The sequence below is a fragment of the Saccopteryx leptura genome, chromosome X (genome assembly GCF_036850995.1).
Source record: "Saccopteryx leptura isolate mSacLep1 chromosome X, mSacLep1_pri_phased_curated, whole genome shotgun sequence".
In the NCBI taxonomy this organism is placed as follows: domain Eukaryota; kingdom Metazoa; phylum Chordata; class Mammalia; order Chiroptera; family Emballonuridae; genus Saccopteryx; species Saccopteryx leptura.
Window position 1 is genome coordinate 761,349 of NC_089516.1, and position 13,569 is coordinate 774,917.

A 13,569-nucleotide genomic window follows, 5' to 3' on the forward strand; every position below is an offset into this window, starting at 1 on the left:
GGAATGGGGCTTCCTGCGTCTGTGAGGGGCGGGCTATTTGTGGCCCTGGCTGGGCGGGGAGTCCCCAAATGACAGCGTGTTGCTGGGTGCCTGGAAGGTCCTTCCGGAAAGTCTCGTCACCATTCCCGGGCTCCTCGCTCCTGTCCTGGTGGGGAAACGCCCGGTCATGTTCCCATGACCTCCAGGTGAAATCAGACACCAGGTATATTGATGACCAAGGCATATTTTTTTTTTATATTTTCTGGGTATGAACGTGGTCCAGCCTCCTTAGGCGTTTTTGGACGGAGCCTCCGTCGCTCTCTCCGACGATGGAAAGATTCCATTTGGGGTTTTGTTTCCTGCACGTCCGGCCGTAATAACTGGCCCCAGATTCTAGCCCGTGGTGCCCTTTGGAATTGGTTAAACGTATCCCTCTCCTCGGGCTGTGCGTTCGAGTCTCTGTGCCTTATTTTATTTTCTGGCCCCGAGCAATCAGCTTTGGTGATATTTCCAGCTTGGCGTTGCTGTTTCCAGCATGAGGGGTTTTTTTGTTTTGTTTTGTTTTGTTTTGGGGTTTTTTTTTGGCCCCAAAGTGTCTCTCTTTCTCTCTCTCTTTCGCGCCAAGAATCCTCTGAATTGTGTCCAATTCCTGAGCTTTTTTTTTATTATTTTCCAAGGTGACCCTAACTTGGAGCAGCAGCTGAGTCGGGGGAGGGGAGGGGAGGAGAGGAATCAATGGAACCTTTATTCTCTGAAGATAAAAATAAACTGAGGTTGCAAAAACCCGTGGGGCTGCCAAGAACGATCCCAAACGTCTGAACATTGTGCCGGGCGATTCTTAAGGTCTTGTCTCGGAACTCTCTGTGCTTGTAAGGACAAGCGGTGTATTTACTATCCATTGTTCTGTTTGTATTACCCAGCTTAATGTTTATTTAAAAAAAAAAACAACAAAAAAACAGAAACAGAAATGTAAGCCAGCTGGTCTCGTGCAGGCTCATGTTTGGACTAAACTTCTCGTCCTCCTTAGATGACGTTTGTAATATTAGAACCTGTGTTCAAAGCTCAGAACTCGTATTGTTATTTCATTGTTGCTTTTTTTTGTTTGATTGTTTCTATTTTTTTTGAAGTGAGAAGCAGGGAGGCAGAGACAGACTCCTGCATGCGCCTGACCGGGATCCACCCGGTGTGCCCACCAGGGGGCGATGCTCGGTGCTCTGCCCATCTGGGGCGTTGCTCAGCAACCAAGCTCTTCTTAGCACCTGAGGCGGAGGCCATGGAGCCGTCCTCAGCACCTGGGGCCAACTTTGCTCCCTTGGAGCCTTGGCTGCGGGAGGGGAAGAGAGAGATAGAGAGAAAGGAGAGGAGGAACGGTGGAGAAGCAGATGAGCGCTTCTCCTCTGTGCCCTGGCCGGGAATCAAACTCGGGACTTCCATATGCCGGCCGATGGTCTCCCGCTGAGCCAGCCAGCAAAGGCCCTTTATTTTATTTATTTATTTATTTATATTTTTATCCAGTGACCAATTCTGAGTTAAACCCTTCCTTTGCCGCGAGTGATAAGAGTCTCGTGACCTCCCGCACGGACTCGATGGGCGCGTTGTTTGTTGAGGCCAGTCAAGGTGACAGACAGGACATTTTCCGTCACCCTCATCAGCTGCACCTTTACGGAGCGCTTCCTGTTTCCTAAGCCCCTGGCTGCCGCGTCCGCGCTCCGCCCGTGAGGATTAAACACGTCGCGTCTCAGAGCCCGTGGGGTCCTTCTCCAGCCTCCCCCTCTCTGCCTCGTGTGTTTTCTGACTACAAGTCTAGAACGACCCGGTGCCAGCCCCCGCGATGGTTTTTATGCAAGTTGCATTTTTATGAAAATTGGCCAATGTACTCAGTGTCCGCTCCCTACCCACCATCAGCACCTACGAAGTTGTTTGAGTGCTTGGTAGATGGTGAACACCTGAGATGCACTGAGGATGCAGGCTGCGGCAGATGGAAAGCTGTGAGTTCAAATCTCCATCGGGACATAAAACCTCTGAGCAGGTACAGGAGCGATGAATCTCTTCCCCCTCTCACAGGGTGGTCGTGAGGATTATAAGGAATGACAACAAGCTTGCATGTATCATTAACGAACCAGGGACGACGCCCTCATTCGAAGGGGCTGTCGTATCCTGCTCTTCCATGTCTGGGGGTAACGACATTATCGCCTTTCTTGACACACTCCTGTTCTTTTCGGGTTTTGCTAACGTCGTTGAGACCCGAGAGAAAGAGTTCGTAGTTCCGTGCGCCCTCTCCAGGGTACGACCTAGAAAGAAAAAATGCCGTATTAAAAAGAAAACAGAGCGATTTCACGATCACTCTCTCCTCCTGTCCGTTTTGAAGATTTCTTTCCGCTGGATCTCGCCAGTCATGACTTTGGGGGCTATCTAGTTTTTCCAGAAGAATTTATCTTGTTATTTTTTTTTGTATTTTTCTGAAGCTGGAAACGGGGAGAGGCAGTCAGACAGACTCCCGCATGCACCCGACCGGGATCCACCCGGCACGCCCACCAGGGGCGACGCTCTGCCCACCAGGGGGCGATGCTCTGCCCCTCCGGGGCGTTGCTCTGCCACGACCAGAGCCACTCTAGCACCTGGGGCAGAGGCCAAGGAGCCATCCCCAGCGCCCGGGCCATCTTTGCTCCAATGGAGCCTCGGCTGCGGGAGGGGAAGAGAGAGACAGAGAGGAAGGAGGGGTCATGGAGAAGCAAATGGGCACTTCTTCTATGTGCCCTGGCTGGGAATCGAACCCGGGTCCCCTGCACGCCAGGCCGACGCTCTACCGCTGAGCCAACCGGCCAGGGCCTATCTTGGTTTTGTAATGTCTTCCTGTCTGTCGGCCTCAGGATCTGTGCACACGCTGCTCCATTTTTTTTCCTCTCTCAGTGTATTCATTTTCTCACCCTGTGTCCAGACGTTGGCAGTCTGCTACTCCTCAAACTTTATTTCGGACGTTACGCCTTCCCGCTCCCCGACAAGCTCAACGTGACCCACGTAAAGCCGGACTGGGCTCTCCGCAATCTTCCCTCTCACGGCGTGTCCTTGTGGGCACTGGCGGCTCTGTCCTCGGACAGGAAGCTGCGCGAGGGTGCAGTCCGTACTGTGTAGACGTGACCCTCTAGTCTTCACGCCTCGCTCTCTGGGACGGGCTGTCCACTGCCTGCAGCCATGCCTCAGTCAACACGGGGGTCAGCTGCACTTTCTCCCAGTGCAGCTGCCGGGATCAGAGAGTGTGGGAGCTGGGGACGGCGTACCAGTCTCCACCTCAGGCCAACACCCTCGAAGTTTCTGAGCCCGTGACCCGGGGGTCGGCATTGCCAGAACAGAGACTCAGGTGTGCGTGGATGCGAGCCCCCAGGCCACCCACACGATTTCGACAGTGATCACGGACAACGAGTCTATGCTCCCCAGACCCTGCTGATGGACGCCCACTGAGCTCTTCATTGGATGGTGTAGAGCAGTGGTCAGCAAACCGCGGCTCGTGAGCCACGTGCGGCTCTATGGCCCCTTGAGGGCGGCTCTTCCACAAAACACCACGTGCGGGTGCTACCTCGATAAGGAATGTACCTCCCTGCAGAACAGGGGTCCCCAAACTTTTTACACAGGGGCCACTTCACTGTCCCTCAGACCGTTGGAGGGCCAGACTATAAAAAAAAAACAAACCATGAACAAATCCCTATGCACACTGCACATATCTTATTTTGAAGTAAAAAAACAAAACGGGAACAAATACAATATTTAAAATAAAGAACAAGTAAATTTAAATCAACAAACTGACCAGTATTTCAATGGGAACTATGCTCCTCTCACTGACCACCAATGAAAGAGGTGTCCCTTCCGGAAGTGCGGCGGGGGCCGGATACATGGCCTCAGGGGGCTGCATGCGGCCCGTGGGCCGTAGTTTGGGGACCCCTGCTGTAGAGTTTAAGTTGAAAACATTTGGCTCTCAAAGGAAATTTCTATCGTCGTACTGTTGATGTTTGGCTCTGTTGACCGATGAGTTTGCCGACCGCTGGTGTAGACATTTATCGACTCCAGCCCTGACTTTTACCAAGGGTAGATAGCCTGTCATCAAGGGTAGATAGTCTACACGTCTACACAGCTGCCGCACGGCTCAAAGCCTAACTCGTGTTCCTGCCAACGTTGGTGCCGTCATCCAGGACCCGGGACCCTCTCGGGGTCTGGGTCCCCCTTCTTCTCAGGCAGCCCTTTCCAATGGTGCCTCTTTGAGAGAGAGAGAGAATCAGGGTTCCCTGCTGAAGCCAGCCCTGGTCCCCAACCTGTTGTTTCCTATGCGTCTGGCTTGGTCTCAGATATGTCCCACTTGGGGGACCATTGAGAATACAGAGTGTCCGTAAAGTCATGGTGCACTTTTGACCGGACACAGGAAAGCAACAGAAGATGATAAAATGTGAAATCTGCGCCAAATCAAAGGAAAACCCTCCCAGTTTCTGTAGGATGATGAGGCAGCATGTGCGCATGCGCAGATGGTGACGTAACACCGTGTATACAGCGGAGCAGCCCACGGCCATGCCAGTCGAGATGTGGACGGTACAGAGGACAGTTTAGTGTGTTCTGTGGCTCGCTAAATTCGAATCTGTGACCAAAGTGCACGTGAATTTCGGCACATTTACAATGAAGCACCGCCACAGAGGAATAACATGACTCGGTGGGATAATCAGTTGAGGGAAACTGGCAGTTTGGTGGAGAGACCCCGTTCTGGTAGGTTATCCATCAGTCAGTGATGAGTCTGTAGAGGCTATACGGGATAGCTACGTAAGGAGCCCTAAAAAATCTGTGCGTGAGCCCACATCAAACTGCACTGAATAGGTATGAAACTGGGAGGGTTTTTCTTTTATTGGGTGCAGATTTCACATTTCTATCGTCTTTTGTTGCTTTCCTGTGACCGGTCAAAAGTGCACCATGACTTTACAGACACACTGTAGCTGTGGGAGGTCTTCCCCGTACGTACGGTATCACGTCTTTGTGGAAACCCAGTTCAGATCGGTTGGGGAGACCTGGCCTCTCACCAGACCCGTGGGGAATTGCGGTCGGAAGTGGCCGCCCGGCGGTTGAGTCACGCTGTGTCTCCTCGGGGCCGCGGGTGGTGAGAATCCACTCATCACGCTCCCACGTAGATGCCGAGGCGATCAGCCCATGGCGTCCGGCATGGGCCCCAGATGCAGCCTCTGCGTTAAAGGTCTTCGTCGTCCACCCCGATGCTCCCCGCGGGGGCGGAAGGCATAGGTGGGGGTGTCTCCCGTGAAGCTGGGTTCATTCGCATGAAGGTGGGCGCTAACCTGCCTTTGACGTTGTTGTTGTTATTATTTTTATAACAGCTGATAGGTCGGCCCAGAACCGAGACGTCTGCTGGGATGCCGTGGGACCCGGTTTCACCACCTTACGCCCTGTCCGCAGACGTCACAGGGACCCCGACGGCCTCGGTATACCTCCTTGTACACTCTTAGTGCCCGGCCGTCTCTCGCACTGGTCATGTGCCCACTGACCGCCCAAGAACGTGCCGCGGCATCTTTCGGATGCGTCCCACGGCCTCTCCTGATGTCCCGGGGAAGATGGGGGTGGGATTGGTCTGTTTGTACCCGGTTGTCCGTTTGGATGATGACATCCTCCACCGTGACGGTTTCCTCTTGGTCATTTGGTCTCTCTCTTTGGCCTCGCTTTGGGCAAAATTACAAAAGACAACAGACCACATCATTACGGCACATACAACTCCCTTAATTAAAAAAATAATAACAGCCTGACCAGGCGGTGGCGCAGTGGATAGAGCGTTGGACTGGGATGCGGAGAACCCAGGTTTGAGACTCCGAGGTCACCAGCTTGAGCACGGGCTCATCTGGTTTGAGCAAGGCTCACTAGCTTGGACCCAAGGTCGCTGGCTTGACCAAGGGGTTACTCGGTCTGCTGTAGCCCCACGGTCAAGGCACATATGAGAAAGCAATCAATGAACAACTAAGGTGTCGCAACAAAGAATTGATGCTTCTCATCTCTCTCTGTTCCTGTCTGTCTGTCCCTGTCTGTCCCTCTCTCTGACTCTCTCTCTCTCTCTGTCACACAAAATAATAATATTAGTAATAATAATAATAAGTCAGTCTGACCACCCAGCCCTTGTTAACATCAGTACTGAAGGGAGATAAATTCTCCTTTCGTTTTTTTCCTAAATCTACCTCCCCGAACGCGGGCTTTGGTCACGATGTGTCACCAGCGGGTTGAACCGGAACGGACTCTCCTTAGTAAGATGCCCCATAAGTCTGAGCCCATGTAAGCATGAACGCAGATGGGCTTTCTTACCGTCCCCGCCAGCCCATCTTGGTAAAACGTCCCCTACAAGCCGAGTGAGCCCCGTCTCTGACGGGACACCGTTGACCCGAGGCGTGCGAACCGGAAGCATCTCATCTTCCGTCGGGAACGCTGGGCAGTTCTGGAAACGCTGGGATCGCAGCCGGCGTGGTGGTCTTTGCAGGAAAAAGTCGCAGAGCACGACCCCTCCGTCTTATCTTATTGTCGCCGGGAAGAAAGAAAGATTCTTGTGTGGTGGCCGTGAAGGCTACAGCCCTCGGAAGCCCACGCCAGACTAACAACAACTCACGGTTGTGTTTGTAGGAGGCGGTGGACCAGACAGGAGGTGACCCACCGGGCGGACCCGTGGAACGGAGCCAGGACCCCCCTGTGGACGTCCCCGGGGACCCCAGCCCTCGGGATGCACTGCAGGTGGTCACCCCATCATTTCCTTGTCGGGCTCGCTGCTCACAGACACCTGCTGTTACCTCGAATTCTGCCAGGCTTTGTTGAACTCTCTTTCTGCCTCCCCCTCTGGCGTTCCCCTGGGTGGCCAGTCCCCTCTTCGCTCCTGTCCTTCACTGCCATGCCCTTCCTTTCTTTCAGACCCGTCTTGCAAAGTTTAGTGGACGTTGAGACGCTCTGCGGCTTCCCATAGAGCGAGCACGGAAACGGTTTCCCGGCTAACCGCTGTGAAAAACGACTCGTCAGAGAATTGGGGGGGCGGGGGACGGGTCTCTTGCAGAGGAATCTTGTACTGACCGGGGATCAAACCCAGGACGTCCGCGTGCCAGGCCAATGCTCTATCCACTGAGCCAACGGGCTCAGTGTAACATTTCAATGCCTAGGAACTCCCTGACCGCACATCTAAGGGCCCCCGGAGAGGTTGAGTGCAGAACCATCTTGGAAAAGGAATTTTCAGTGTTGAAACTTCCTTGAGTGACAGGATGGGTGTGTTTGAATCCAACGTGTGTCAGTAAAAGCAGAGAGCAGGCCTTCTATATCAGGGGTCCCCAAACTTTTTACACAGGGGGCCAGTTCACTGTCCCTCAGACCATTGGAGGGCCGGACTATAAAAAATAAACTATGAACAAATCCTTATGCACACTGCACATATCTTATTTTAAAGCAAAAAAAAACCAAAACGGGAACAAATACAATATTTAAAATAAAGAACAAGTAAATTTAAATCAACAAACTGACCAGTATTTCAATGGGAACTATGCTCCTCTCACTGACCACCAATGAAAGAGGTGCCCCTTCCGGAAGTGCAGCGGGGGCTGGATAAATGGCTTCAGGGGGCCGCATGCAGCCCACGGGCTGTAGTTTGGGGACCCCTGTTCTATATAAATACTCCCGAGAGCTGTGGTGTGGAACCATGAGAGACACAGAAACTATCATGTTAGCATGGGGCTCTCAACATCCTCCCCGTGACACAGCATGTGGAGACCTGAGGACCCAATTTCAAAACCCCAAGGTCACCAGCTGGGTCATGGGGTTGCTGGCTTGAGCATGAAATCATAGTCATGACCTCGTGGTCACTGGCTTAATCCCAAAGGTCAATGGCTTGAGCCTAAGGTCGCTGGCTTGAGCAAAGGATCATTCGATCTGCTGTAGCCCCCCGGTCAAGGCACATATGAGAAATCAATCAATGAACAACTAAGTAGCCACAATGAAGAATTGATGCTTCTCATCTCTTTCCCTTCCTATGTCTCTCTCTCTCTCTCTCTCTCCCTCTCTGTCGCGAAAGAAAAAGAAAACGTGAACACGCATGCACTTATATTTTATAACGCTTCAAAGATATTTAGGCAAAAGACATCTTCTTACAAGAACAGTCGTTCTGAACTGAAGTAAAATTTATCTCTTTCACGGTCTGTTCTTTTTTATTTTAATTTTTTTATTTATTTATTCATTTTTAGAGAGGGAGAGAGAGAGAGAGAGAGACAGAGAGGGAGAAGGGGGGAGGAGCTGGAAGCATCAACTCCCATATGTGCCTTGACCAGGCAAGCCCAGGGTTTTGAACCAGCGACCTCAGCATTTCCAGGTCAACGCTTTATCCACTGCGCCACCACAGGTCAGACTCTGTTCTTGATAAATGAAAGCTCACCGTGTGTTGGGAAGAAAGGTGGCCGAGAACCGAGATCCGCAGGCAGCACTGAGCAGCGGACATCACCTCCCGTTTCTTTGTCTTTCCCAGGTGGACCTGGCTGTCTCCGCGTCCAGGATCTCCATCGCAGAGAAGGTCAGGGAGCCCAGCCCGGAGGAGGAGAGGCGGAAGTGGGAGGAGGGCCACATCGACTACATGGGGAAGGATGCCTTCGCCCGCATCCAGGAGAAGCTGGACCGCTTTCTGCAGTAGTGAACCAGGTGGGAGTGGAGCACGGAGCATGGCTCCATGGTGTTCCGCCGTAGAGACGTCCCCTCTGAACCTTTCCGGAGGGAAAATCTGTCCCAACCATGTGCCTCTATTTAAGGTTATTTATGGTCGACCGACTTGAGTGCCTCTCACACAAATAACACAGACCCCCAAGAAGCCCAGGTCGAAGCCCCCTGCCGATCCAAGCTTCCCTCCCCATCTTCCCGGCTGCCTTGGCAGGACAGGTCTCCTCACCTTTCTCGGCAAAGGGGTGAGGAAGAGACTTCTGGGAGAGCATCAACAATGGCCAGGCCATGGGGTTTTGCCACGCTGCCTTAGATGGGAGCTACAGTGCCTGCCCTACGCGAGGTTTAACGTCACCGCCGAACTTATTCTGTCCTTAAGCAAATAACAACCTTAAGATATATTCAAGTACCTTGAAGATCCTCAAATATGAACGCACCTTCTCTTCGGGAAGCACGTGGACGCCTTGAGCGTGGAGTCTCGTCGTTGGGACTTCGCGAAAGCGCGTCCGTTTCCGTTCCGTGTAACCCGACTGCAGGAACCTCAGGCTGCCCCGGACGTCACACTCGAGTCCAGGGATATTTGAAACAGAGATTCTAGCCGGCGTTGGGATGTGTGACCTCTTCTGAATGGGGTTAAGTTACTGGTTTCAGGAGAACTTGTAGGTTTGTTGACTCTGTAGTGTGCTGAAAACTCGCTCACGGTTACAGAGGAGACGTTACTTGGAGGCAAATCTCACTACCTCAGTTCCCAATAACGTATCGAGTGCCCCGTGCTCCAGAACCCCCTTCAACTCAGCTCTTTCTTGGGGAGGGGGGGGGTTCTCAGTTTTATGAGACTGGGCACTTTATCCCGGAGCCGGGAAGCCCCGTCTTCAGAAGTGTCTTCATTTTGTGAATTCACGCCGGATGTTGGCACGTCTCACGACGTTACAATTCTCTGGACACCACAGGGACGATGAAACACAGACCGTGCTGCGTGGAACAGAAGGAAATGGTTTTGTTGTTGTTTTTTTTTAAACATCTGAACAGTTTATTCATCGTGCCCGTGCTGTAAAGTAGACGCGCGTTTGGGAGAAGGTCCGAGGGTGATGTTTAAATTCAGTGGGTGCGTTTGGCTACCTGCTCATTCCCCGACGCTGTTTACCTTGGCTAACAGGGTGTGTTACATCCATCTGCCCATCTATCCATCCACCCACCGACCCACCATTCATCCATTCATCCATCTGCCCATCCATCCATGCACCCACCCACTCATCCATTCATTCATCCATCCATCCATCCATCATCTATTCATCATGCATCCATCCACCCTTCCATCCATTCACCTATTCATCTGCCCGTCCATGCACCCATGCACCCATCCATCTCTCCTTCCATCCATCCACCCCTCATCCATGCATCCATTCATTCTTCATTTGTCCATCCATCATCTATTCATCTATCCATCCACCCATCAATCTATCCATCCATCCATCCTTCCATCCATTCACCTATTCATCTGCTTGTCCATGCACCCATGCACCCATCCATCTCTCCTTCCACCCATCCACCCCTCATCCATGCATCCATTCATTCTTCATTCATCCATCCATCCATCCATTCATTTATCCATCCACCCATCAATCTATCCATCCATCCATCCAATCATCCATCCAATCATCCATCCATCCATCCATCCATCATCCATTCATTCTTCATTCGTCCATCCATCCATCTATCCATCCACCCATCAATCTATCCATCCATCCAATCATTCATCCATCCATCCATCCATCCATCCATCCCATGTTTACTGACTTTTCTCTATCTGATAAGCACTGTGACATGTTCTAAAAACAGTCTTTGCCAACGCTGGCCATACAGCGTTCGTTGTAGTGTTAGCTTGTGCGAGGTGTGAGTTAGGGATGAAGCGATGCTTTCTCCTTACGTCCGGGTGCTGAACGCTCTGGAGTCTGGCTTCGTGCCGTCTATACGTTGCTACAAGGGTTCACGGCAAAGAGCCAGAGAGGGTCCTAGCCTTTGGTGGGTTGGGTACGGTGCTGACCAACCAGGAGAATAATGCCGTAGGTTTCTCCCAGGGAAAGGATGCTGGTATCTGCTCTATGGTGCTGGGGTATGGAAAACAGGAGTCCGAGTCAGGCATCCTAGAGAGGGAAGGTGTGCCGATGAGCCCCATGTAGCTTCTCCCGAGGACAGATCCCATGTCCACGGGCGCCGGTTCACTGGCTTGTGGAATACATTCAGCAAGGGTGTCAGTTCTGTGTCCTAGTGATTCTGCTGGCTGTGGGTGGACGTGGACGCCTTCTAATTAAAATGTGATGAGGACAGTGTGCCCCGCCTCCCGGTGTGGTGTGCGCTTGCATGCGCTCTGAGCAATCAGGAACAGCTGTGTTTCACAGACGGGAGGAATGGGGCTGCCTGTCTCTGCTCTGTAAGAAGTTTCTGTTTTAGCAAACAGGTTTTCCCAAATTGCTGGTAACGGTAAAGTGCGTGGGTCCAGGGAAGCTGCCCTTTGGTTAGCATTCACTTCATGTCACCATCCAACCATCTGTCTATCATCCATCCATCCATCATCCATCAATAATCCATCCATCCCTCCGTCCATCCATCCATCCATCCATCCACCCATCGATCTCTCCATCCATCCATCCATCCATCCATCCACCCATCCATCCATCATCCACCCACCCATCCATCCATCATCCATCCATCCTTCCATCCATCTACCCACCATCCATCCATCCATCCATCTGCCCATCTATCCTCCCAGCCAGCCATCATCCATTCATCATCCATCCATCCATCCTTCCATCCACTCACCTATTCATCCCGCCCATCCATCCACACATCATCCATCCACACATCATCTATTTATTCTTCATTTTTCCATCCATCTATTCACCTATCTATCCACCCATCTATCCATTCATCCATCCCTTCATCCATCCATCCATCTATTCACCTATCCATCCACTCATCTATCCATTCATCCATCCCTTCATCCATCCATCTGTCCGTCCATCCAACCATCCATCAATCCATTCATCCGTCCATCCATCCATCCATCCATCCATAAATCCACCATCCATCCATCCATCCATAAATCCACCATCCATCCATCCACCATCCATCCACCCATCTATCCATTCATCCATCCCTTCATCCATCCATCCATCTATTCACCTATCCATCCACTCATCTATCCATTCATCCATCCCTTCATCCATCCATCTGTCCGTCCATCCAACCATCCATCAATCCATTCATCCGTCCGTCCATCCATCCATCCATCCATCCATCCATCCATCCATCCATCTATCCATCCATGCCATGTTTACTGACTTCTCTCTATCTGATAAGCACTGTGACATGTTCTAAAAACAGTCCATGCGAAGTTCAAGAACATCTTGATGACTTCTAACATCCGTCAGAGGTATGACACTGTACTGAAGAACACCAGTGTCCACACCTGCCCTGCCTAATGTCGGGATTCCAGAATCATACAAGTTCAATCCTCGAGAGCTGGGATTGGACCTATACTATCATTTACGTTGTGGGACAGAAAGAGAATTAAAAGAAAAAAATTTATTGTCCTAGGACTATGTGATTCTTTGGGGGCAGACAGAAATAACATGGGGAGCAGAAGCATGGTTTATTGAGGTTTATTGACATGGCCAGGTGGGTTAAGGTGGACACAGCTTAATAGTTCTGCCTCTCCGAGTTGCTGAGTCACAGCCCACCGGCGCCACCATCTGGTTCGTGAAGGAAGGCACACGGACAGTGTCGGGGTGGCTGCGTATCTGTGTGGAATTTATTTTGTATTTTTCTGAAGCTGGAAACGGGGAGGCAGTCAGACAGACTCCCGCATGCGCCCAACCGGGATCCACCCAACATGCCCACCAGGAGGTGATGCTCCGCCCATCTGGGGTGTTGCTCTGTTGCAACCAGGGCCATTCTAGCACCTGAGGCAGAGGCCATGGAGCCATCCTCAGCGCCCGGGCCATCTTTGCTCCAATGGAGCCTTGGCTGTGGGAGGGGAAGAGAGAGACAGAGAGGAAGGAGACGGGGAAGGGTGGAGAAGCAGATGGGCGCTTCTCCTGTGTGCCCTGGCTGGGAATCGAACCCGGGACCCCTGCACGCCAGGCCGACGCTCTACCACTGAGCCAACCGGCCAGGGCCTGTGTGGAATTTGAGACAAGCTGAGGCAGAAGGAGTTGCTGCTGGCAAAGCGATTATCTATTCCGATCTGACGGATCTCTGTGTGGACAGATCAGGACAGCGCCTCACGTTAAACACCGGATGGCTTCCGTCCCAGCTCCCTCCACCGTCCTGAGAAACAAAATTGGACTATTTCTTGGCAGAGAGAACACCCGTCGAAACATGTTGGTGCCAGTCCAAGCACCCCCGGTGTGTGAACTTGGCAGATGAAACACATTTTCTTTTAAGTTTAGTAGCAAAATAAAAAAAAAAGGGATGAGTGGAATGATCAAAATAGCTCCAAGATTGAGCAATGGCTAACCAAGATTATGAGCAGAGAATGAGCAAGTGAACCACGTGGTCAAATCCTCAAGGGGAAAAAAAATAAATTATAAAGACAGTCCCAGGAGTCAGGTTGGTTACAAGCCCCTTAGTGAGCTAGAAAATAATGCATTTAATAACATTTAACTTCATTTTTTTTTTCTTTTCTGAAGCTGGAAACGGGGAGAGACAGTCAGACAGACTCCCGCATGCGCCCGACCAGGATCCACCCGGCACGCCCACCAGGGGCGACGCTCTGCCCACCAGGGGGCGATGCTCTGCCCCTCCGGGGCGTCGCTCTGCTGTGACCAGAGCCACTCTAGCGCCTGGGGCAGAGGCCAAGGAGCTATCCCCAGCGCCCAGGCCATC

General features: G+C 51.8%; 1 protein-coding gene across 2 annotated transcripts in view; it reads left to right on the top strand.

Annotated features, from left to right (window-relative positions):
* GYG2 (glycogenin 2) overlaps positions 1-11,743 on the top strand; it is a 41,601-nt gene extending 29,858 nt beyond the window's left edge. For both annotated transcript variants that reach the window (XM_066357124.1, XM_066357125.1), the window contains 3 exons: positions 5,343-5,447; positions 6,625-6,732; positions 8,498-11,743. In XM_066357124.1, coding sequence (XP_066213221.1) covers positions 5,343-5,447; positions 6,625-6,732; positions 8,498-8,659 — 375 coding nt within the window. In that variant the 3' untranslated portion in view covers positions 8,660-11,743. The remainder of the gene's footprint in view (positions 1-5,342; positions 5,448-6,624; positions 6,733-8,497) is intronic.
* Positions 11,744-13,569: the final 1,826 nt, after the last annotated feature.